The sequence below is a fragment of the Hemitrygon akajei genome, chromosome 7, assembly GCF_048418815.1.
Source record: "Hemitrygon akajei chromosome 7, sHemAka1.3, whole genome shotgun sequence".
NCBI classification, from domain to species: domain Eukaryota; kingdom Metazoa; phylum Chordata; class Chondrichthyes; order Myliobatiformes; family Dasyatidae; genus Hemitrygon; species Hemitrygon akajei.
The window spans coordinates 95,902,190-95,928,158 of record NC_133130.1 but is presented as its reverse complement, the minus strand read 5'-3'; the positions used below and the strand labels follow the sequence as shown (position 1 = coordinate 95,928,158).

At 42.2% G+C, this 25,969-nt stretch overlaps 1 protein-coding gene across 1 annotated transcript in view; it reads right to left on the bottom strand.

Annotated features, from left to right (window-relative positions):
- The window catches only part of LOC140730700 (glycogen phosphorylase, brain form), a 107,620-nt gene that overhangs the window by 8,769 nt on the left and 72,882 nt on the right, over positions 1-25,969 (bottom strand). The window contains exons 12-18 of the mRNA XM_073051491.1: positions 19,799-19,913; positions 15,955-16,056; positions 15,400-15,547; positions 8,903-8,961; positions 7,599-7,740; positions 6,524-6,731; positions 5,467-5,601 (exon numbers count right to left, since the gene is read on the bottom strand). Coding sequence (XP_072907592.1) covers positions 5,467-5,601; positions 6,524-6,731; positions 7,599-7,740; positions 8,903-8,961; positions 15,400-15,547; positions 15,955-16,056; positions 19,799-19,913 — 909 coding nt within the window. The remainder of the gene's footprint in view (positions 1-5,466; positions 5,602-6,523; positions 6,732-7,598; positions 7,741-8,902; positions 8,962-15,399; positions 15,548-15,954; positions 16,057-19,798; positions 19,914-25,969) is intronic.

The following is a 25,969-nucleotide window of genomic DNA, read 5'->3' as shown; positions in this document are numbered from 1 at the left end:
GATTATTATCTGAACGGTGTAGAGTTAGGTAAGGGAGAAATACAAAGAGATCTAGGAGTCCTTGTTCATCAGTCACTGAAGGTGAATGAGCAAGTGCAGCAGGCAGTGAAAAAGGCTAATGGAATGTTGGCCTTTATTACAAAGGGAATTGAGTACAAGAGCAAGGAAATCCTCTTGCATTTGTACAGAGCCCTGGTGAGACCACACCTGGAGTATTGTGTACAGTTTTGGTCTCCAGGGTTAAGGAAGGACATCTTGGCTGTAGAGGAAGTGCAGCGTAGATTCACGAGGTTAATTCCTGGGATGTCTGGACTGTCCTACGCAGAGAGGTTAGAGAGACTGGGCTTGTACACGCTGGAATTAAGGAGATTGAGAGGGGATCTGATTGAAACATATAAGATTATTAAGGGATTGGACAAGATAGAGGCAGGAAATATGTTCCAGATGCTGGGAGAGTCCAGTACCAGAGGGCATGGTTTGAGAATAAGGGGTAGGTCATTTAGGACAGAGTTAAGGAAAAACTTCTTCTCCCAGAGAGTTGTGGGGGTCTGGAATGCACTGCCTCGGAAGGTAGTGGAGGCCAGTTCTCTGGATGCTTTCAAGAAGGAGTTAGATAGGTATCTTATGGATAGGGGAATCAAAGGATATGGGGACAAGGCAGGAACCGGGTATTGATAGTAGATGATCAGCCATGATCTCAAAATGGCGGTGCAGGCTCGAAGGGCCGAGTGGTCTACTTCTGCACCTATTGTCTAAATTACTAGGCTTACCCATAGCCCTCTATTTTTCTAAGCTCCATGTACCTATCCAAAAGTCTCTTAAAAGACCCTATCGTATCCGCCTCCACCACTGTTGCCAGCAGCCCATTCCATGCAATCACCACTGCGTAAAAAACTTACCCCTGACATCTCCTCTGTATCTACTCCCCAGCACCTTAAACCCATGTCCTCTTGTGGCAGCCATTTCAGCCCTGGGAAAAAGCCTCTGACTATCCACACGATCAATGCCTCTCATCATCTTATACACCTCTATCAGGTCACTTCTCAACCTCTGTCGCTCCAAGGAGAAAAGGCCGAGTTCACTCAACCTATTCTCGTAAGGCATGCTCCCCAATCCAGGCAACATCCTTGTAAATCTCCTCTACACCCTTTCTATGGCTTCCACATCCTTCCTGTAGTGAGGCAACCAGAACTGAGCACAATACTCCAAGTGGGGTCTGACCAGGGTCCTATATAGCTGCAACATTATCTCTCAGCTCCTAAATTCAATTCCACGATTGACGAAGGCCAATACACCATACACTTTCTTAACCACAGAGTCAACCTGTGCAGCTGCTTTGAGCGTCCTATGGACTTGGACCCCAAGATCCCTCTGATCCTCCACACTGAGAACTTCTCCTCCTGAGAACTTCAGTATTACCATTAATACTATATTCTGCCATCATATTTGACCTTGTGGAAGCCTACCAAAAACTCCATCTGCCACTTCTCAGCACAGTTTTGCATCCTATCAATGTCCCGCTGTAATCTCTGACAGCCCTCCACACTATCCACAACACCTTCAACCTTTGTGCCATCAGTAAACTTACTAACCCAACCCTTTACTTCCTCATCCAGGTCATTTATAAAAATCACGAAGAGTAAGGGTCCCAGAACAGATCCTTGAGGCACACCACTGGTGACCGACCTCCATGCAGAATATGACCTGTCTACAACCACTCTTTGCCTTCTGTGGGCAAGCCAGTTCTGGATCCACAAAGCAATGTCCCCTTGGATCCCATGCCTCCTTACTTTCTCAATAAGCCTTGCATGAGGTACCTTATCAAATGCCTTGCTGAAATCCATATACACTACATCTCTACCTTCATCAATGTGTTTAGTCACATCCTCAAAAAATTCAATCAGGCTCGTAAGGCACGACCTGCCCTTGACACAGCCATGCTGACTATTCCTAATCATATTATACCTCTCCAAATGTTCATAAATCCTGCCTCTCAGGATCTTCTCCATCAGCTTACCAACCACTGAAGTGAGACTCACTGGTCTATAATTCCCTGGGCTATCTCTACTCCCTTTCTTGAATATAGGAACAACATTCGCAACCCTCCAATCCTCTGGAACCTCTTCCGTCCCCATTGATGATGCAAAGATCATCGCCAGAGGCTCAGCAATTTCCTCCCTCGCCTCCCACAGTAGCCTGAGGTACATCGCATCCGGTCCCAGCGACTTATCCAACTTGATGCTTTCCAAAGGCTCCAGCACATCCTCTTTCTTAATATCTACATGCTCAAGCTTTTCAGTCTGCTGCAAATCATCACTGCTATCACCAAGATCCTTTTCATAGTGAATACTGAAGCAAAGTACTCATTAAGTACCTCTGCTATTTCCTCCAGTTCCATACACACTTTCCCACTGTCACACTTGTTAGGTCCTGTTCTTTCACGTCTTATCCTCTTGCTCTTCACATACTTGTAGTTTTCCTTGGGGTAAACATACTTGGGGTTTTCCTTAATCCTGCCCACCAAGGCCTTCTCATGGCCCCTTCTGGCTCTCCAAATTTCCTTCTTAAGCGCCGTCCTGTTAGCCTTATAATCTTCTAGATCTCCAACATTACCTAGCTCTCTGAACCTTTTGTAAGCTTTTCTTTTCTTCTTGACTAGATTTATTATGATCTTTGTACATCATGGTTCCTGTACCCTACCATAACTTCCTTGTCTCATTGGAATGTATCTATGCAGAACTCCACACAAATATTCCCTGAAAGTTTGCTACATTTCTTCCATACTTTTCCCTGAGAACATCTGTTTCCAGTTTAAGCTTCCAATTTCCTGCCTGATAGCCTCATAATTCCCCTTTCTCCAATTAAATGCTTTCCTAACTTATCTGTTCCTATCTCTCTCCAACACTATTGTAAAGGAGATAGAATTATGATCTATCTCCTTATAAAGTATCTCCAAAATGCTCTCCCATTGAGAGATCTGACACCGGACCAGGTTCATTTCCCAATACCAAATCAAGTACAGCCTCTCCTCTTGTAGGTTTATCTACGTATTGTGTCAAGAAATCTTCCTGAACACACCTGACAAACTCCACCCCATCTAAACCCCTTGCTTTAGGGAGATGCCAATCGATATTTGGGAAATTAAAATCTCCCATCACGACAACTATGTTATTATTACATCTTTCCAGGATCTGTTTCCCTATCTGCTCCTCAATATCCCTGTTACTATTGGGCGGCCTATAAAAAAACATCCAGTAAAGTTATTGACCCTTTCCTGTTCCTAACCTCCACCCACAGAGACTCCATAGACAATCCCTCCATGGTGTCCACCTTTTCTGCAGCTGTGACACTATCTCTGATCAACAGTGCCACGTCCCCACCTCTTTTGCCTCCCTTCCTGTCCTTTCTGAAACATCTAAAACTCGGCACTTGAAGTAACCAGTCCTGTCCCTGAGCCATCCAAGTCTCTGTAATGGCCACCACATCATATCTCCCAGTACCGATCCACGCTCTAAGCTCATTCGCTTTGTTCACAACACTCCTTGCGTTAAAATAGACACATCTCAAACCTTCGGTCTGAGCGCGTCCCTTCTCGATCACCTGCCTATCCTCTCTCACACACTGTCTCCTAGCTTTCTTTATTTGTGAACCAGCTGCCTCTTTCCCAGTCTCTTCAGTTTGGTTCCCACCCCCCAACAATTCTAGTTTAAACTCTCCCAAGTAGCCTTAGCAAACCTCCCCACCAGGATATTGGTCCCCCTGGGATTCAAGTGCAACCCATCCTTTTTGTACAGGTCACACCTGCCCCAAAAGAGGTCCCAATGATCCAGAAATCTGAATCCCTGCCCCCTGCTCCAATCCCTCAGCCACGTACTTCTCCTCCACCTCATTCTACTCCTTTTCTCACTGTCACGTGGCACAGGCAGTAATCCCGAGATGACTACCTTTGAGGTCTTGTTTCTCAACTTCCTTCTTAACTCCCTGTAGTCTGGTTTCAGGACCTCCTCCCTTTTCCTACCTATGTCGTTGGTACCAACTTGTACCACGACCTCTGGCTGTTCTCCCTCCCGCTGCAGGACATCTTGGACGTGATCTGAAACATCCTGGACCCTGGCACCTGGGAGGCAAACTACCATCCGAATTTTCTTCCTGCGTCCACAGAACCGCCTGTCTGACCCCCTAACTATAAAGTCCCCTATCACTACTGCCTTCCTCTTCCTTTCCCTACCCTTCTGAGCTACAGGGCCAGACTTTGTGCCAGAGGTACGGCCACTGTTGCTTCCCCCAGGTAGGCTGTCCCCCCCAACAGTACTTAAACAGGAGTACTTATTGTCAAGGGGTACAGCCACTGGGGTACTCTCTAGTGCCTGACTCTTCCCCATCCACCTCCTGACTGTGACCCACTTGTCTGTCTCCCGTGGCCCTGGAGTGACCACCTGCCTGTAACTCCTCTCTATCAACTCTCACTCTCCCTGACCAGACGAAGGTCATCGAGCTGCATCTCCAGTTCCCTAACGCAGTCCTTTAGGAGCTGCAGCTGGACACACCGGGTGCAGATATGGTGGTCCAAAGAAGATTGTCACTTTTACAAAAAAAGGTGCTCGCTTTAAAATTGTGTTTACCCCGAGAAAGACTACCATGATTGTGAAGCCTTGCGCGGGCAGGTGTGTGCGCCTGTGTGTACATGCCGATTTTTTTCTACTAATTGGTTTTGGCTAAATCTTCCCGATTCTGGTAAGTGAAACTACACTGTACATACAATATTTCTACTTTATATAGGCTGTGTATTTATCATATCATTCCTGCTTTTACTATAGGTTAGTGTTATTTTAGGTTTTAAGTGCTATTTGATATGATTTGGTAGGTTATTTTTTGGGTCTGGGAACGCTCAAAAATTTTTCCCATATAAATTAATGGTAATTGCTTCTTCGCTTTACGACATTTCGGCTTACGAAAGGCTTCATAGGATCGCTCTACTTTCGACAGCGGGGTAAACCTTAATATAAAATTACGAGGGGTACAGACAGGGTAAATGCAAGCAGGCAACCCACTGAGGTTGGATGGGACTAGAGGTCATAGAATATGGGTGAAATGTTTAAAGGGAACATGAGGGGGAACTTCTTCACTCAGAGGATGGTGTGAGTGTGGAATAAGCTGCCAATGGAAGTGGTGGATGCAAGCCTGACTGCAACATTTAAGAGAAGTTTGGATATTTGCATGGATGGGAAGGGTTCTGAGGGCTACTGTCTAGATGCAGGTCGATGGGAGTAGGCAAAATAACAGTTCAGCATGGCCTAGATGGGCTGAAGGGCCTGATCCTGTGCTGTAGTGCTCTATGACTTTTACCAAATTTGACAACAAGGAAAAAGTCACCATCTAGAAGAGTAGGCTTTAGCTCATCCTCAGTGGTATTTATGTTGTAAGATAAACCTTCACATTGGTCAGTTATCCACCCAAGTTCATTACCTATCATGATGCATCAGCATGTTTACCACGTCCTTAAACAGCTCTGGTTCTTTCATGGAATAGTATCCATTGCTGATCTGATCCACAGCCTGTCTTAGCTCTGGCAGCTTGTCGTAATATTCTCTGGCATTGTATCTGCATTGGACAGAAAATCAATGAACACATATTATTGAAGGCTCACATTCACTATCATACTGGAAGGCTGATCATGTAAATGAACAGCCCAATGTGGCTAAAAGAGAAGAAGGGGGACAGAAGAGGGACAAAGGCACTGAGTCACTGACCATTGAGGATGTACCTCCATACACGAAACCCACTTACCAACACTTGATGCTGAGCCTAATGTGCATTGGCCATTCAAGTGCTTATTCCAGCTGTTTCTAAAGCCTTGCAAGAGTATCTGCCTCTCCCACTTTCTCCTGCAATGCATTCCTGACTAACCACCTTTGGGTCAAAAAGATTTTTGAACATCAAACATAGGACATTACAACACAGTACAGGCCTTTCGGCCCACAATATTGTGACAACCTTGTAACTTACTCTAAGATCAATCTAATCTTTCCCTTTCATATAGTCCTCCATTTTTTAATCATTCATGTGCCTATCTTAAATGTCCCTAATGTTTTTGCCTCTACCACTTTCCCTGAATGGTGTTTCCCACATCCACAACTATAAAAAAAATCCTACATCTGAAATTCCCCTATACTTTCCTCCAATCACCATAAAATTATGCCCCCTTTGTATTAGCCATTTCAGCCTTGGATAAAGGTCTTTGGTTACCCATTTGATGTGTGCCTTTTAGCATCTTGTACACCTGTATAAAGTCACCTCTCATCCTTTTTCTCTTTAGAGTGAAGAACCTTTCCTCATTAGACATGCTCTCTAGTGCAGGCAGCATCCTGGTAAATCTCTGCTGCACTCTCTCTAAGGCTTCCACACTTGAATCACTTTGAATTCCTGATTCAGATGGCAAAGCACTATTGCTGAACCAAGGCCAACATGATAAAGGCAGGGGGCGATCTCATTGCAGCAAGTTATCTAACAATTTAAAACTAACCCCTTTTTATCAAGCGCCTCGACATCCTCCACTCTCATGCCGAAGATGAAGAGATTCTCCGCTCCCGCCTCCTCTGCCATCTCGACATTAGCGCCATCCATGGTTCCTATCGTCAGTGCTCCGTTCAACATGAACTTCATGTTGCCTGTTCCTGAAGCCTCTGTGCCAGCTGTTGAAATCTGTTCGGACAAATCTGACGCAGGGATCACTGTTGTTGAAGAGGAGGAGAGGAAGTTAACACAGTGTCCCATTTTTCCCTTTGCTGAATTGATCATTCCAGGTTCCAACTCTATCTGACATCAATTTGCAATTACACCTCACCTTTAATGGAGTAAAGCATCCCAAAGTCATTCACAGAAGATGTAATCAGAGGCTCCCTAGTCATAGTCAGACACATGCAGCACAGAGGTTACTGAAGTTGCAATCATTAACTCCACCAACTGTGCCTGCTGGTGGTGGGATTTCTAGTGGTTTGATGGACAATTCAGTTCTCAATTTATTGTTGTGATTGGAAATTTTATAAAGAGTTGGTAGTCAAGATGGGGAAAGATCAGGCTTACAACCTCAAAACTTTCTTCTTTGTAAACTTGGAAGTTTGATGTTATAAGTCCTCCCCGTTTCCTCTGCTGAAGAGGTCAAACTCAGAAATGGGGCCTATTCCCTGCTTTTCCTTCTGTGGTCCTGTATATTATCTTTCCCCTTAAGTATCCCATCCCATGTCACAAGTAATTCCATCTGCGTCAATTTAAAAGCACAGTTTTTGAATGACAGAATAATTTAAGGGCCTGAATGGCTTATTTTTGCTTCATGAACAAAGAACAAACTGCAGATGCTAAACACCCAATTATTTTTTTAAATGAGGGATCAAACTAAAATGTTAACCTTTTTTCTCTCTGCTGAGATGCTGTCTAGCCTGCAGCTGTCTCCTGGTTTTACCTTTATTCCTATGTTGGTTTCCCAGGAGCCTGCAGGAAAACTGACTGATCAGAGAATGCTTGGTCCATTTTCCCTACTGAAGGCCAGAGACTTTAAGTGAACATGAAATCTCAATTCTTATGACATTTGTCCACTGTACCTTTCTCAGCCAGAGACACCCGGTAATTCTCCAGGAAGATGACCTTCAACCTGTCACCCACTATGGGGTCATTGTTGACAACATTTCCCACTGAAGTGATGAGTTTGATGATCATCTTGGCCATGTGATAGCCTGGTGCCGCCTGTGGAAAGAAAATCAAAGTTCAAAAATAAATTTATTATCCAAGTACGTAGATGTCACCTTCAGATTCAGTTTCCTTCAGGCATTTACAGGAAAATAAAGAAATGTAATAGTTTATGAAAACTATACGAAACAAAGACTGACAAACATCCAATGTGCAAAAGAGGACAAATTATGCCAATAATAAATAGATAAACAAACAAACAACACTGAGTGTAGAGTCCTAGAAAGTGAATCATAGATTGTGGAGTCAGTTCAGCATGGAGGTGAGGAAGTTATCCATGCTGGTTCAGCAGCCTGATGGCTGAGGATAAAAGACAGGATAGTGGGGGTCCTTGATGCTGCTTTCCTGTGACAGCCCTCTTTGTAGACGTGCTCAATGGTGGGGAGGGCTTTACACCTGATGGACTGGGTCATATCCACTACTTTGCAGGCTTTTCTATTCTTGGACATGGGTGTTTCAATAGCAGGCAGTCGGGATACTCTTCACAATGAGAAAAGTAAATGGACTGCAGATTTCAGAGATCCAAAAGAGACCATTACAACTGCTATATGTATCAGCACTTGAAACGTCAAAGTATAGAATGTTACGGCATGGGCAGGGTGAGCCAAAAGCCCTCTGCAGTGTTCTATAATTGCACAACTCTGAAAACAGAAAAGGCTGGGAATGTGCTGGAGGTTAGGAAGCACTACTAGAGAGAGAACAAAGCTCTCTTCCCTCATGGTGCTCCATGGCCTGCTGAGTGTTTATGTTACACTTACACATTTCCCTTCACACAGAAAACATACCCCAGGAGCTGGGATAAACAAGCCAGCTGCCTGAACGTGGCCGAGTGTGAGAGGTTTCCAGGAGGCTTTTCCTAAGACAATGTCACATGGAATTGGAGAGGTTCAAGGAACTGAACAGAATCCAGGGGATCAGGGCTACAGAGGTGAAGACAGGCCATTGCTGGTAGTTTATGGGAATGTGGCCATAACTGGAGGAGCTCAGAGATATGAGGGTTTTTGTACATTGGAGGTTACAGGAGGGTGAAGCCAAGGAGGGACTTAGACACACAAAACAAAAGTCAGTTTCACATCAGTATCACTTTCCTTCTGCCCTAACAAAACCTGCTACATCCAAAAACTTCTCAAAATGAATGCCACTCCCTTGTATGCCCTACCTTTCCTCCAATCAGTACTGTCCTTGGCACAAAGGGTTTGTTCGGTTCTTTTTTGATGCCTGGAAGAGACAAAAGGGATTATTTCAAAATCAACAGCACCTTCAGTCGCATTAAACTGCTTCACTAACAAGGCCATCGATAGTTTCCCTCTCAAAGGTGGTCTTGAATTTCTCCTTTTCACTAGGCACGTGTGCTTAGTTAGCTTAAGAATTTAAGGTAGTGCACAGGGCGCATATGTCAAAAGATCAACTAGCGCATATTTTTTCTAATATAAATCCCACCTGTGATAGATGTAATGCTGAGGTGGCTACCTTACCTCATATGTTTGGTCTTGTATAAAGTTAAATAATTTTTGGAGGGATATTTTTAGAATGCTATTCAAAATCATAGGTTTGGACCTACAACCTAATTCACTTACGGCAATCTTTGGGATCACTCTGAAGGAAGCAGGAAATGTCTCTGCTTCCGCTCAATGTAGTATAGCTTTTTCAACTTTATTGGCTAGGAGAGCCATTTTGTTGTATTGGAAAGATCCTCATCCACCTACTGTTTTTTTGCTCTCCATTATGTCGTGTTTAAGCTTGGAGAAAATTAGAAGTCGGACGTTTGATACATCTTTTGAATTTGAGCAAACCTGGCGACCTTTCATTCAATATTTTCATATGATTTAAATTTTCTTTTTTTTTTTACTTTTCCCCCCACTTTTTTAGGTAATCTTTTTCCTTCTTCTCCGTGATGTTTCAGATTTGACCAGAAGGATTTTCCCCCCTTTTTTGTAATTATATCCTCAAATGGAATGCCCAGTCTTTTTTTTTTGTTTTAGGTTAGTTTAGTGGGGTTTTTTTTCTTCTCAATAATAGAAAATTTGAGTCTTCTTTTCACGAACTGTTAAGAGGAGTAGTGGTTCCTTTTATATATTAGCTCAATATTATACTATATATGGTTTTGACAGTGTACACTCCTTTTTTTGTTTGTACTTCTATTGAAATATGTATAACTTCTCCTCTGATTTGTATTTGTCTTTATATGTTTAAATCAATAAAAAAAGATTAAAAATGAAGAATTTAAAAGATTTCGATCCAACCATGATAAAGGTTTGGTGATTTATGACCAAATCTGAAGAGTGTATGGCTGGCGGGTTGGTCACACTCCCAAGCCACAGCTTGGAAAATGCTGCCAGAGCAACCATGACACTCAACTTACTGCACACAGTCTACACTGAGTGTAAATATATCAGAGGTACAGTGCATAGATGCTTAAAATTCATTCTAGCATTATAAACTCTGAACTGACCTGGCCAAATCCACTAGAACCATTTCCGTCTGCAATTTCCTCTCCCTGCCCCTTGCCTTGAAGCAACATAACTTCTGCCATTTAAACACTCCCATTACTCATGTGTTGAGGCTTTATAAGACATTGGTCAGACCTCACTTACGAGTATTGTGAGCAGTTTTGGGCTCCTCATCTAAGAAAGGGTATGCTGGCATTGGAGAACGTTGAGAGGAAGTTCACGAGAATGATCCCAGGAATGAAAGGGTTAATATAAAAGGGGCATTTGATGGTTCTAGGCCTGTGAATTGGGGTGGGGGGGGGGGGGAAAGAGGAGAGATCTCATTGAAACGTTTTGAATATTGAAGGGCTCAGATAGAGTGGACATGGAGAGGATGTTTCCTATAGTGGGAGAGTCTAGGACCAGAGGGCGCAGGTTCAAAGTACAAGGACGTCCCTTCAGAACAGGAGTTCCCAATCTTTTTAAGCCATGGACCAAGCAAGGGATCTGTGGACCCCAGTTTGGGAACCCCTGCTGTAGAACAAAGATGAGGAGGATTCGTTCTTTAGCCAGAGGGTGGCAAATCTATGGAATTCACAGCTGTTTAGGACAAGTCATTGGGTACATTTAAAGCAGAGGTAAGTAGATTTTTGATTTGTAAGGGCATCAAAGGTTACAGGGAGAATGGCATTGAGGAAGGATAGTAAGTCAGCCATGATGAAATGGCGGAGAAGACTTGATGGGCCGAATGGCCTAATTTTCTCCTACGTCTTATGGCTGATGCACTATCAATAACTCTCGGAGACGTGAGTCAAGGTAGGCTTTTATTGGCTGGAAGAAAGCACCGTCAGCAGCAAGAGACCACCACACAACATCCTGGAGACAGAGGGAGGCACAGTGCCTCCAATCTCCTTTATACAGGGGTCTGTGGGAGGAGCCACAGGAGCAGTCAGCGGGGGGGGCGTGTCCAGACAGGTATATGTAGTTCACCACAATGGCCCAACATGGACTTTACTCCCTTTGCACACTTCCCTTTAGCACCACTCCCCTTTCAATCTGGTCTATCACTTAACAAAAGTTAAAACTTCAAACTCTTGTTGACGCTCCCTGACCTGATGAGAGTTTAAAGCTTTGTATCAGTTCCTTAGCTCCTTGTTCCAAGTCTGCAGCTTGATGCAGGTCCATGAAACGTTTGCTGAAAGTTTCTATTATTGAACTGCCATACCTCAGTTGCCCTTGCCACATGAATGTTTCTTGTCGAAATCAGGCTCACATTACACCTCTCAATCCTATGCATCCCACTTACTATCAGTGTTTTCTCAAGTTGCTGTTCCCTGCTCATGTGTGTTAACATGAACAGCATTAGGATTGGACAAAGTTCACAGGCTTCTTCTGAATTCCTTCCCTACATTAGAATCCACCAGAACCCTTCCCATTTCAATCAGTCGTCACTTCCTCCTGTTCCCAGGACATCCAAAGTAAATTTATTAACAAAGTACGTACAGTATCTGTCACCCTATACGACCCCAAGATTCATTTTATTGCAGACATTCACAGTAGAATGAAGGAATACAATAGAAGTAATAAAAAACTACAAAGACTGATAAACAACCAATGTGCAAAGAACACAAACTATTCAAATACAAAAAAGCAAATATTATTATTAATAAACAATAAAGAAATAACACTGAGAACATGAGTTGTAGAGTCCTTGAAAGTGAGTCCATAGGTTGTGCGGAATCAGTTCAGAGTTGTGGTGAGTGAAGTTATCTACACTGGTTCAGGAACTATAAAGCAGGAGGTACCGCAGCATTAGGATGGAAAGAAGCTTCTTCCCCAGGGCTGTGAGACTACTGAACTCCCTGCCACCAACCAGACCTCATCACGTATGAAGCACCCGGAGCGTCAAACTGTTTACTTCTTAAAACTTGTGTTGTAAGTGCACCTTAGTATTTGTTAATTTACTTGTGGTAATATTACTTCATGTGTTGTGTGTATGAGTTATATGTACTGTATTTGTATACCTTGATCCAGAGGAAGTTTGTTTCATTTGGCTGTATATATGTGTACAGCTGACAATAAACTGAACTTGAATTAAATATTTAGGCAACAGTGTCTATATTGCTATACGGTTAATAAGTAATGAGAACATTGCATTATGGTGCAATAGAATGTAGAACAAAGGAGGTCTTAGAGGTTGCAAATAAAACTTTACAGATTAAACAAGAATAAGCCAAACATTAATGGCACAGCAAGCATGAAATTGAGGAAATAACTTGTCAACAAACACGTGGACAGCAGAGGGCAGCATGACGGGGAAATCCGGTCGAAATCCAAAACAACTGAAATTCATTTATCAAAAAACAGTCAGCAAGATATTAAAATAATCCAAAGTTTCAAATTTGAAAATGAAAATGGTATGGAAACAGATCAATTATGGGACAACCAGGATAAAAATTATAGGCAGCACACAGATCAAGTATGTTATTATTTGGCTAGATTGTTTTCAAGGGAGAAAGAGAAGCTGGACCGAACAATGGAAGAGGAGCTTGGAAAGTAATAACTGCATTTAAGAGAAAAAGAATCTTAAATTATTTGAACAGAAGGAAGATAAAGCTCTCAGCCCTAAGATTGTACCTAGACATTTTTTTTTACAATAACTTAGGCAAGATGTTGAACTACACATATTTAATAATTTGGAGAAAGGATAACTTTATCTAAATGAGAGAAAAAACAATCCTGTCAGCTTAATATCAGAAAATAGGTAATTGAACTTTTACTGAAGAAAAACACTACAATCCAAAAAATCTATTAATGAATAGTCAACAAGCATTTTGAAAATATGCCTAAAAACACACAATGTTTTATGAACAGCTTCTTCCCCTCCGCCATCAGATTTCTGAATGGACAACGAACCCATGAACACTACCTCACTATTTTTGCATTACTTAATTTTTTATATATCAAGTATATTTCAAAATGTAATTTGTATATTTTTTAATGTATTGCACTGTAATGCTGTCACACAACAAATTTTATGACATATGTCAGTGGTGTTAAAACTGATTCTGGTTACTGATGTTTCAGTAATGACTCTAGATTTCCCAAATGTCTCTGACAAAATACAGACACATAACAGACTAAAGAATACCTCCAGGGTAGATGAGCAGAATGGATAGACAAATGGCCAGCAGCAAGACAGGCAAAGGTTAAACTTTAAATCAGAGTAGCACAAGATAGAAAGAACTGATCATTCGTGTTCACAATAAGCACTATTGCTGTGCCAACAACAGAGAAATGATAAACTATCAATAGAAACACTGACATTCATGGATATACCTTGCCTGCTGAGTATTTCCAGAATATTCTATTTATTTATTTATTTATTTATTTATTCAGTGATACAGTACGAAACAGACCCTTCTGGCCCAATGAGTGGCACTGCTCTGCAACCCAGCCATTTAACTCTAGCCTAATCACAGGACAATTTATGATGACCAATGAACTTTCTAACCCGTAATCTTTGGATTGTGGAGGAAAACCACGCAGTGATGGGGAGAACGTACAGACACCTTACAGACAGCACTGGAACTGAACTCCAAACTCCGGAACACCCGAGTTGTAATAGGGCTGCTCTAACTGTTAGACCACTGTGTCATTCTGTTATTACCCGTGGTAATTTACTTGTCTCCTGCAAACATTTGTTAATACGAGGCCCAGCCTAATGTTTGAACTAGGACAGTAGTTTGCAGCTAGCCAGTTTCCCCATCGTGAAACAAACTGTTCTCCAACTGATCCCAGGGCCAAGCACCCTTACCCCTCCTCCCGGTCACACCTCACTAAACTGGCATTGTTTCAGCCTACTGTTTGAACTAGGACAGCAGTTTGCAGTTAGCCAGCTTCCCCATCATGAAATAAGCTGTTCTCCAACTGATCCCAGGGCCAATCACCCTGAGCCCTTTCCCCGGTCATCTCCTCACTAAACTGGCATTGTTTCAGCTTACAGTGGAAACACCACCTCTGCAAGTCAGGAGGCTCACTGCGACCAGCTCTCTGCATCAGAATTAGGCGGCACAGTAGCGTAGTGGTTGGCACAACGCCTTACAGTACCAGCAACCCAGGTTCAATTCCTGCCACTGTCATAAGGAGTCTGTACATTCTCCCTGTGACAACGCGCGTTCCGGTTTCCTCCCACTGTTCAAAGATGTACGAGTTGGTAGGTTAATTGGTTATTGTAAACCATCCTGTGATTAGGCTAGGGTTAAATCAGGGGGTTGCTCGGGTTGATTCCGTGCTGTATCTCAATAAACACTGTGGGTTCAGGCAGCGAGGTAGTGTTCATTTTGGCCCCTATGGCAGCAGGAATTTGGGGTCTGACACAGCATCTCCTTCTCCCATCACAATAGTACACCTCAGCACTCGGCCACAGACAGATTCCATTTCTCGTGCCAGGTACCACTGGGCAGAGAAAACGTATCTGCCATATGCCAGGTTAAAGCACCTTCTCCAACAGGTAATGCTGGCCCATTCCCCCGAACTAAGGAGCACCACATTTATTCAACTCAGGGCGAGCTCCAGCTTCCCTCCCTGATGAAAGAGTAATATGTACTTCTCAGGTCGGCCCACATCACGTACACGTACAGGACCAACGGAGGTAAGAGACGGGGAGAAAGGGGTACATTTGCAGACAAGCCTCTGTCCATTTTTAGCAAGTACTGTGGAAGTTGCAGCAAGGTAATGTCCAGGCAAGGATAGTTTACAGATAGCGTGCAGTCAGTCCAAGCAAGAAAAGTCTTTGAAGAGCATAGTTTCCCTTTGCACAGTAGGGGACTGGAGCCATTTGGCATTCCGAGACAAAGATGCAAACAAAAGATTCTAGGGTGGCAATTACTTAACTAATTCTTAAGTATTATTGGCCTTTACCAGGAAGATTACTAATACTTGTATTACCATACTGTGCTTGGCGATTGATTAAGCAAATAAGGAATTTGGACCTACACAAGATTATCACCAATTGGTCAATATCTGTAAATACCAGTAAATTCTGTATAAAAATGGCATTTCTGTGTTCAAACTTTGGAACAGTGTGGTGACATGGGCCATGTTGTTCTCTTTGTGCATAAGTAAATAAAGTGTGATTGAGGAAGGAGAGTGAATCAGTAACAACAGTAGTAACTGATAGAAGAGATCAATGGATAAATCGAACCATGTGCAGATGGTGACTTACGGTTGTAGAGAACAATAACGTGCAAACAGTTCAGTAGCTGCCTCTTGTACTCATGGATCCGCTTGACGTGGACGTCAAAGATGGAGGAAGGATTGATCTTCAGCTTGTACTCTTTCTCTAAATAAGCCGCAAATTTCAGTTTGTTCTCCTAAAAACAAAGAGAATGAGATCACCGGAACTATAGGTGCTAAATTTTACTGCGACCGTAAACACCGTCAAATGTAGTCAAGAACACAGCAGCCAGAACAAGTCCCGACAGACAGCAAGGCAGCGCTGGCCAGATGAGGTCAGTTCACTGCTCTTGACAGAGAGGAAAGCAATGCTAAGGATGTTTTAACATTGTAGAGTTTTAGTATTGTATTTGAATGACGGTATCAGACAGCAAAATGGTTCATTGACCCCATACAGGAGAATCAGATTTACGGCTCTGGATTGGGATTTGACCCTGCAACCTTGTCACCCAAGGGACACAGTAAAAACCACTGTGACACAGACAACGAAGACTGGTTTAGCTTTAATTTTACACAGCTGACACTACAGAATAGTTTCCCGTACCTGTTTCACATTGGCCACATCTCGAATGAAAGCTTCGTTGTCGACGAAGGCCAGCAATTTCTTCAGCTGTTGCAGATCTGTGATGAAACCCTCTCCAATTCTCTGCAGAGAAAAAACATGAACCTTCTCACCGGCATTGTATGAAAAGTGCTGAGCCAAAGCTGGGGGCCTCTGACATGCACAATTCACCATGCAACAATGTGCATCTGTGTAGTGGCTTTAATATTGGGGAGCGACACCCTCACACAATAAAAAGTTTAGAGGGACGTGGGCCAAATGAGAGCAAATAAAATGAGATCAGGTGGCATCTTATTCTGCATGGACCAGCCCATGCCCTTGCTCTTTTGCTTTGTAATAAAGGAGGTCTTTCACATGGGAAGGCAGATGAAGCCTGTGTTTAGTATCTTGTCTGATACAAGGAAACTTGCACAGTAGACTCAGCATCTGGATGGTTCTGGAACAGGATTCCTGGCGTGGAATTTGCAAGCTGGAACCTGGAACCAGATCCAAGTTCAAAGACGTCAAAGGAAGTAAAAAGAAGGCACAGAGTCACAGAGTACTATAGTACCATAACAGGCCCTTTGGGCCATCAAACTGTCATTCTGAAAAGTCCCATCAACCAGTTCCTGGATCACAGCCCTCCATGCCCCTCCCAACCACGTACTTATTCAAACTTCTCATAAATGAAGAAATTGAACCTGCATCCACCACTTCCACTGGCAGCTTGTTCCACTCACACCATCCTATGAGTGAAAAAGTTCCTACCCAGGTACCCCTTAAAAATTTCACCTTTCAGGCTTAACCCATGACCTCTCGTTCTAGCTCACCCAACCTCAGTGGAGTGAGCCTGCTTGCATTAACCCTATCTATATCCCTGATAATTGTGTGGACCTCTATCAAATCCCCCCTCATTCTCCTATGCTCCACGGAATAAAGTTCTTACCTATTTAGTTATAATGCAAGAAGCTGCTACACTGGAAGGGGTGGCCACAGAGGAATTTTAGAACCAAGAGGAAAATGTTAAAATTGAGTGGCTGTTTAATGAGGAGCTGTTACAAACCACAATGAAACGTGGTGGCGTGACAAGGGTTAATAGTTTTTAAACACAGCAAAGCAACAGAAAAGTGCTCGGTAAAGGGGTCCGATTTCAAAATGCAAAGCAAATTTTATTATCACACTACATTCATGTCACCATATACAACCCTGAGATTCATTTTCTTGTGGGCATGTTCACTAATCCATAGAATAGTAACCACAACAGAATCAATGAAAGACTGCCCAACTAAGGTGTTCAACTAGAGTGCAAAAGACAACAAACTGTGCAAATACAGAAAGATGAAATAATATTAATAAATAAATAAGTAACAAATATCGAGAAAATTAGATAAAGAATCCTTGAAACCAAGTCCATTGGTTGTGAAATCAGTTCAGTGTTGAGGTGAGTGAAGTTATTCACGCTGGTTCAGGAGCCTGATGGTTGAAGGGTAATAACTGTTTCTGAACCTGGTGGTGTGGGACCTAAGGCTCCTGTGCCTCCTTCCTGATGGTAAAGGTGAGAGAAGAAGAGAGCATGGCCTGAACAGTGGGAGACCTTTATAATATTTTCAAGTCCTTTAACTCCAGGACAGAACAGGAAAATTTCCTCTAAAATGTAGGAGACTGAGAGGTGGTCTTGCAGAGGTGCATTATAATTATGAGGGGCATAGCTAGGGTAAATATGCACAATATTTTTCCCTGAGTTGAGGCCTTGGTTTAAGGTGAGAGGGGAAAGATTTAATAGAATCTTGAGGGCAGAGTGTGGTACAGTACATATATGGAACGAGCTTCCAAAAGAAGCAATCATGGCAGTTAGCATAACAACTTTGAAAAGACAGTTGGACAAGTATATGGATAGGAAGAATTCCAATAAGTTTGGGCCAAATAGCACTAGATTGGATGGGCATCTTGGTTAGCATGAACCAGTTGGGCTGAAGGGTCTTTGTCTGGAACTAATGACCCTCACTAGAGCTGTTTTGGCAAATCCTGCAAGGTAAATGAACAAGGGCTGAGACCTGCCATTAGTAACAAAATCTAAGCCTTGGAACATACCCTGCACAGAAAACTATAATAGGCGTGATAACAAGTTGCTCATCTTCCTGGCCATTAGGAGGACAACAGGGTGATCTAACAGATGTTTAAAATGAGTAAAGGATGTCACATGATAAATACATTGAGGATATCTTCTCAGTTAGAGATCCTTGAAAATGTGTGATAGGGAAAAGCTTTACATTTGATCTAGCACTTCAGAATCAAATCAGTGCAGGATAACAAGAGGCGGATCAGCCAATGATTAACATACACTGAGTGAATGTTTGTGGGCTCCTGTTGTTGTAGCCCATCCACTTCAAGATTTGATGAGTTGTGAATTCGGAGATGCTTTTCTGCACCACATTGTTGTAACGCCTGGTTATTTGAGTTACTGTCACCTTGACCTCTCTTATTAACAAGGCAGTTTTGCCCACAGAACTAGAACATACAACACTACAGCAGAATACAGGCCCTTCAGCCCACAAAGCTGTGCCAAACATGTACTTACTTTAGAAATTACATAGGGTTACCCATAGCCCTCTATTTTTCTGAGCTCCATGTACCTATCCAGGAGTCTCTGAAAAGACCCTATCGTTTCCACCATCACCACCGTTCCCGATAGCCCATTCCACACACTCACCACTCTCTGCTTAAAAAAACTTAACCCCGACATCTCCTCTGTACCTACTTCCAAGCACCTTAAAACTGTGCCCTCTCGTGTTAGCCATTTCAGCCCTGGGAAAAAGCCTCTGACTATCCACATGATCAATGCCTCTCATCATCTTATACATATCTATCAGGTCACCTCTCATCCTCTGTCGCTCCAAGGAGAAAAGGCCAAGTTTCGCTCAACCTATTCTCAAAAGGCATGCTCCCCAATCCAGGCAACATCCTTGTAAATCTCATTTGTACCCTTACTATGGTTTCCACATGCTTCTTATAGTGAGGCGATCAGAACTGAGCACAGTACTCCAAGTGGGGTCTAACCAGGGTCCTATATAGCTGCAACATCACCTCTCGGCTCCTAAACTCAATCCCACAATTGATGAAAGCCAATGCACCGTATGCCTTGTTAACCACAGAGTCAACCTGTGCAGCAGATTTGAGTGTCCTATGGACTCAGACCCCAAGATCTCTCTGATCCCCCACACTGCCAAGAGTCTTACCATTAATACAATATTCTGCCATTATATTTAACCTACCAAAATGAACCACCTCACACTTATCTGGGTTGAACTCAGAAACTGCTGCTTTCTGGATGTTTTTATTCCTCATACCATTCTCTGTAAACTCCAGAGACTGTTGTGCATGAAAATCCCAGGAAATCAGCAGTTTCTGAGATACTCAAACCACCCCGTCTGGCACCAACAATCATTCCACAGTCAGAATCACTTAGATCACATTTCTTTCCCATTCCAATGTTTGGTTTGAACAACAACTGAAGCTCTTCACCATTTCTGCATGCTTTTATGCATTGAATTGCTGCCACATGATTGGCTGATTATTTACATTAATGAGCTGGTGTACAGGTGTACCTAATAAAGTGACCATTGTGTATACTTGGGTCAGCTACTGTGCAAGCACATCATGTTCTTTCAGGGGAATGTACTGTCACTAAACTGAAAATCTAAAATAAAAATAGAAAATTCTGAAAAATGCTTAACAGGTCATGGAGAATCTATGGAGGAAGGAGGGAAGTTAATATTTCATGATCACATCCTTTCATCTGCTCCCAATTGCTAAAATCCATAATGGGTATTCAGAATTAATCCCTCACCTCGGCAATGATGTCTGCAAGACCTGGATTACATAACAGTAGCCAACGTCTTGGAGTGATCCCATTCGTCTTATTCTGGAACTTTGCTGGCTCAACTTCATAGAAATCCTTAAAACTGGAAAAAGAGGAAAGAACACATTAAAACCAGCTGAGATTCTTTTCTGATTTAGCACTGATAGGTAGAGCAGCAGGAAGATAGAACAGGAAAATGCTTTGATGTAACCTACAACTGGACAGGCAATGGATAAACATGGACCAAGAGCTCGTCAGCCCAACGAGCAGTACTGAATCCCACTTACCCTTCTGATTCACCGCTACAATGATATCTTGCTCAGGGCCGGGGGTACAGACTCACATCTCTTTAGAACAGAGCTGATGGGGAATTTCTTTAGCCAGAGAGTGGTGAATTTGTGCAATTCATTTCCAAAGTTGGCTGTGGAGGCCAAGTCATTGGGTATAATTGCAGTGGAAGTTGATAGGCTCTTGATTAATCAGGGCGTCAAAGGTTATGGGGAGAAGACAAGAGAATAAGGTTGAGAGGGATAATAAACCAGCCACGATAGTATGGTGGAGCAGACTTAATGGGCTGACTGGCCCAATTCTGCTCCTACACCTTATGGTCTTATGGCCAGGATGGTGACAGTAATTGGACAATAGCATTTCTACATCCACTGAAAGCTTATAATAGTTTTTGGTGTGGTGATCTAACCATAAGTAAATGATTATTTCATCCACAACTAGGCATATGCAAACAATCCCCAATTTACATAACCACATAACTTCTAAACCATGTTGTTATATTTGTAAATGCTTCAGATATTATATCTTATTTATGTTACAACCTTCCTCAACTAACTTGTAATTGTTTTGAATTAGCAACTAAACACTGAATCTAAGCCAACTCCTTTGCATTACCTGGTTCCCCTGTGTCAGCATTCTGTGGGTGAGTGATTAAGTTTGTGTCACAAGTTAGCAATGGTGTCATTCTACACGATCTGTCCAAACTGCATTACAACAGGACACACCCAGAGGGTCTTATAATTTTTTTTAAAAAACGTTTTCAAGTTTTCATATTTAACAAGCACATTGGCTTCATACAAGTAAATGTGATTACTACCTTGAACATAAAGTTTTAACTTATAACCCTGGTTGTTTATCTCAAACTGAAGGATAATACTCTTTAGCTATGGTAAAAGTTTACCAACAAGTGATACTTTAAATAAGCATGCTCATTCAAACAAATATTATCTCTAAACTCAATATAATCCTAAATTGCCTAATGTCAGTGTTATTCCTCCCTTCCACCTACATTCAAATGGAATTCAGTATCATTGCAAGCCTGGCCTTCTATCCTTTTCTAGTCCTCTTGATCCATTGCTGCCCCTGTGCTAACTGAGGAACAGATCAGGAGGCAGGTTTCTGGAAAGGTGAAAAAAATAACTGGGTTGTTGTCATAGGCAAGTTCAACTCCCTGCAGATTAACTGGCATCTCCTTTGTGCAAAAAGTTCAGATGGGGTAGAATTGGGGATTCCTGACACAATATGTAAACAGGCTGACTAGGGGAGAGACCACATTGGATTTCGTGCTCAGCAATGAACCTGGTCAGGTGTCAGACCTTACAGTGGGTGAGTATTTTGGAGACAATGATCATAACTCCCTATCTTAGTCATGGCCTTGGACAGAGATAGGAGTAGGTATGGGGTAAGTATTTAATTGGGCGAGGGAAAATTATGATGCTATTAGGCAGGGACTAGAGAGGGCAAATTGGGCACAGATATACCCAGGGAAATGCATAACAGAAATGTGGACATTGTTTAGGGAGCACTTGCATGGAGTTCTGGATAGCTTTGTCCCATTGAGGCAGGGAAGGGATAGAAGGGTGCAGGAACCATGGTTGACACAAGAGATCTGGAACATTTAGTCAAGAAGAAGAGTAGGTAAGAAGCATAATTAAATTTCAGGATGCAAGGATCAGACAGAGATCTAGAAAGATACAAGGTGACTCGGAAAGAACTTAAGAATGGACTTGAGAGTGAGAAGGAGACATGAGAAGGCCTTGGCGAATAGCAATTAAGGAAAACCCCCTAGGTGTGCTACATGTACATGAAGAACAAGAGGATGACCAGAGTCAGGGCAAGACCGATCAGCGATGAACAGGCAATGTGCCTGGAGTTGGAGGAGGTGGGGAAGATCCTTAATGAATACTTTCTTTAGTATTCACCAGTGAGAGGGACCTTGACGATTCTGATAACAGCATTAAACAGGCTGATATGCTAGTACACAGCAACATTAAGAAAGAGGATGTTCTGTATCTTTTAGACCAAAAGATATCGGAGCAGAATTAGGTCATTTGGCCCATTGAGTCTGCTCCGCCATTTCATCGTGACTGATCCATTTCTCCTCTCAGGTCCAATCTCCTGCCTTCTCCCTGAAACCCTTCATGCCCTGACCAATCAAGAATCTATCAAACTCTGCCTTAAATAAACAAAGACTTGGCCTCCATAGCTGCCTGTGTCAACAAATTCTGCAGATTCACCACTCTCTGGCTAAAGAAGGTCCTCCTCATCTTTCTAAAAAGAACCCCAATATTTTGAGGCCGTGTCCTCTGGTCTTAGACAATCCCACCATAGGAAACATCCACTCTATCAAGGTCTTTCACCATTCGATAGGTTTCAATTAGGTCACCCCTCATTCTTCTGAATTCTAGTGAATTCAGGCCCAGAGCCATCAAACACTTCATATGACAGGCCTTTAAACCTGGAATAATTTTTGTGAGCCTTCTCTGAACCGTTTCAAGTTTCAGCACATCCGTTCTAAGAGGCCCAAAATTGTTCACAATACTTTAAGTGAGGCCTCACTAGTGCTTTATAAAGTCTCAACATTACATCCTTGTCTTGGGGAGGACACTAAGCTCACTTGTCTTTAATTTAGGTGCTTTTTTGTTATTCTCTTCCTTTGTAGCATATTGTTATTGTATGCTTAATCTTGCACTGTATTAATGCTCCTCATTGGGATTTGGGGTTTTTAATTTTGTAAAATGTTTTGAAAAACTACTAAATTTTTTAAAAAAAAAACAAAAAAAAACATTACATCCTTGCTTTTATACTTTAGTCCTCCTGAAATTAATACTAACATTGCATTTGCCTTCCTTACCACAGACTCAACCTGCAAATTAACCTTCAGAGAATCCTGCACAAGAACTCCCAAGGCCCTTTGCACCTCAGTTTTTTGTATTTTCTCTTAATTTAGAAAATAGTCAACCCTTTCATTTTTTCTACCAAAGTGCATGACCATACACTTCCCAACACTGTATTCCATTTGCCATTTCTTTGCCCATTCTCCTAATCTGTTCAAGTCCTTCTGTAGTCTCCCTCTTTCCTCAAGTCTACCTGCCTCTCCATCTATCTTTGTATTATCTGCAAACTTTGCAACAAAGCCATCAATTCCATCATCCAGATCATTGATACATAACATAAAAAGAATCCATCCCAAAGCATAGTCTGATTAGGGACAGCAAACATGGTTTTGTGAGGGGAAGATCATGTCTCATGAGACTGAATGAATTTTTTCAGGATGTGACAAAACACATTGATGAACGTAGAGCAATGGATGTAGTGTATATGGATTTTAGTAAAACATTTGATGAGGTTCCCCATGGTAGGCTCAATCACAAAATCAGGAGGCATGGGATCCAGGGAAACTTAATTATGTTGATTTTGAATTGACTTGCCCATAATGGGCAAGGGGTGATTTTGCTTGGAGGGCAGCGACCTGTTCTAGGACTGCTGCTCTTTGTGATATTTATAAATTACTTGGATGAGGAATTAAAACAGTGGATCCATAAGTTTGCAGATGAAGGTTGATGACATTGTGGATAATGCAGAAGTTGTCGAGGGTTACAACAGGACATTGACAGAATGCTAAACTGGGCTAAGAAGTGACAGATGAGTTCAACCCAGAAAATTGTGTAATGATTCATTTTGGAAAGTCAGATTTGAAGGAAGATTACAGGGTTAATGGCAGGATTCTTAGCAGTGTGGAGGAATAGAGAGATCTTGGGGTTTATGCCCACAGATCCCTCAAAGTTGCCACACACGTTGATAGGGTTGTAAAGGTGGCATATAGTGTGTTGGCCTTTCTTATTCAAGAGCCACCAGATAATGTTACAGTTCCATAAAGTCCTGGATAGACCTCACTTAGAATATTATGTTCAGTTCTGGGTGCCTCATTATAGCAAGGATGTGGAAGCTTTGGAGAGGGTACAGAGGATGCTGCCTGGATTAAAGAACATGTCTCGTCAGGATACTTTGAGCCAGCTCAAGCTTTTCTCTCTGGAGTGAAAGAGGATGCGAGGTGACTTCACAGACTTGTACAAGATGATAAGAGGCACAGATGGAATGGATTGTCAGAGACTTTTCCCCACCTAAGGGGGCATAATTTTAAGGTGACTGGAGGAAAGTATAGATAGGAAAACTGAGGTAAGATATTAACAGAGAGTGGTGGCTGCGTGGAGCACACCACCGGGGTGGAGGTAGAGGCAGATACATTAGGGACATTTAAGAGACTCTTAGATAGCTACATGGATGATTTTTAAAAACGGGGGATGGAAGGGATAGATTGATATCAGAGTAGGTTAAAAGATTGACCTGTATTGTACTGTACTGTTGGCGCAGTGAGTGGTCACTAATCTGCTGCCAGAGGAACTAGTTGAGGCAGATACAGTGACAACATTTATAAGGCAGACAGCTATATGAATAAGGAAAGTTTAGACCAGCGGTCCCAACCGTTTTTTAATGCCGAGGACCAATACCATTGAGCAAGGGGTCTGTGGACCCCAGATTGGGAACCCTTGGTTTACAGGGATAGAGACAGAAAAGCCAAATGGGATGAGCTCAGCTGGGCATTTCGTTCAGCATGGATGAGATGGGCTAAAGGACCTGTATTACTCTACAACTCTAGGGCTAATAGGACACAGAAAATTATCCACAGAATGGGATTGCTCAGTGAGGCAGCATAGATTTCTTGATGATTTGACTTCTTATATCATAAAAAAAATAGTGAAATGAACCACCAGGGTATTTTTAAAAACAGCCTTTACTGATATCTCAGCAGTTCAGGCAGCATCTATGGAGAGGTGAGCAGTCAACATTTCAGCCCAAAAAACTTCAACAGCCAGTACTGATGAAGGTTTCAGTGCAAAACATCGATTCTTCTTCAATAGATGCTGCCTGACCTATTGAGTTTATCCAGCATTTTTTCTGTTTTGCTCCGGATTTTCAGCATCTGCAGAATCCCTGTGTTTATTTTGCTGATATCTGTTATTTTTTTTACCTTAAACATCATTTTTCTCTACAGCTCTTGCCAGTTTAATTTTAATATCACATGAAACAATTTACCGTAGATTCCGGATTTTAAGCCGCTACTTTTTTCCCACATTTTGAACTGCTTTGAACTTTGCAGCCTTTAATACGGAGCGGCTAATGCATTATTTTTTTTCATGCCGCCTCGTAAACATTTTGCCTCATAACAGTAGACCAATAAAATTGATGAGTAGTTCACAGAGGTCCAATGAAATTGTACGATAAATCAAGCGCAATTTCACAATTAAATTATTGTAAATCAGTCATTTGTACTCACCCTCATCAACATGGAAAACACTCGAAGAAAAGCATTGTGCTGCCTTTATGGCAGTTATTTAGTTTATAATATTTTCGCTTAGTAATTCATTTTCTAGTTAAAGTTAGAAGTGTTTTAACTATATTTGTTTTCTGTACTACATCGCGGGATGCTATGACATCACACCCGGTTTCGCCGCGTCTTGTGGGATACCAGTTTGCGATAAACGGAAAGGAGGGGGGGAGCGGCGGAGCCAAAACGCTGCTTTTAAGTTAAAGGCGATCAATAACTTTTCCTGGTAGGCTGCAGTATATATATTTTTTACCAGTCGTTAGGAGATATTGGAATGTTGTTCAGTAAAGAAGTATACGCAACGTATATTTAAAAGTAGCCGCGTTACGGGCACGGTTCGAAAAAAAGCATTTGCAATATGTATTTGTTTTTGTTACCATATGGATTTAATTAAAAGTTAAAAAATCCTCACGTGTAATATCTTTCTGTGTAAATATCTCATATTACAACGTGGGACACCTGCGGCCGAAAATCCGGTGCGG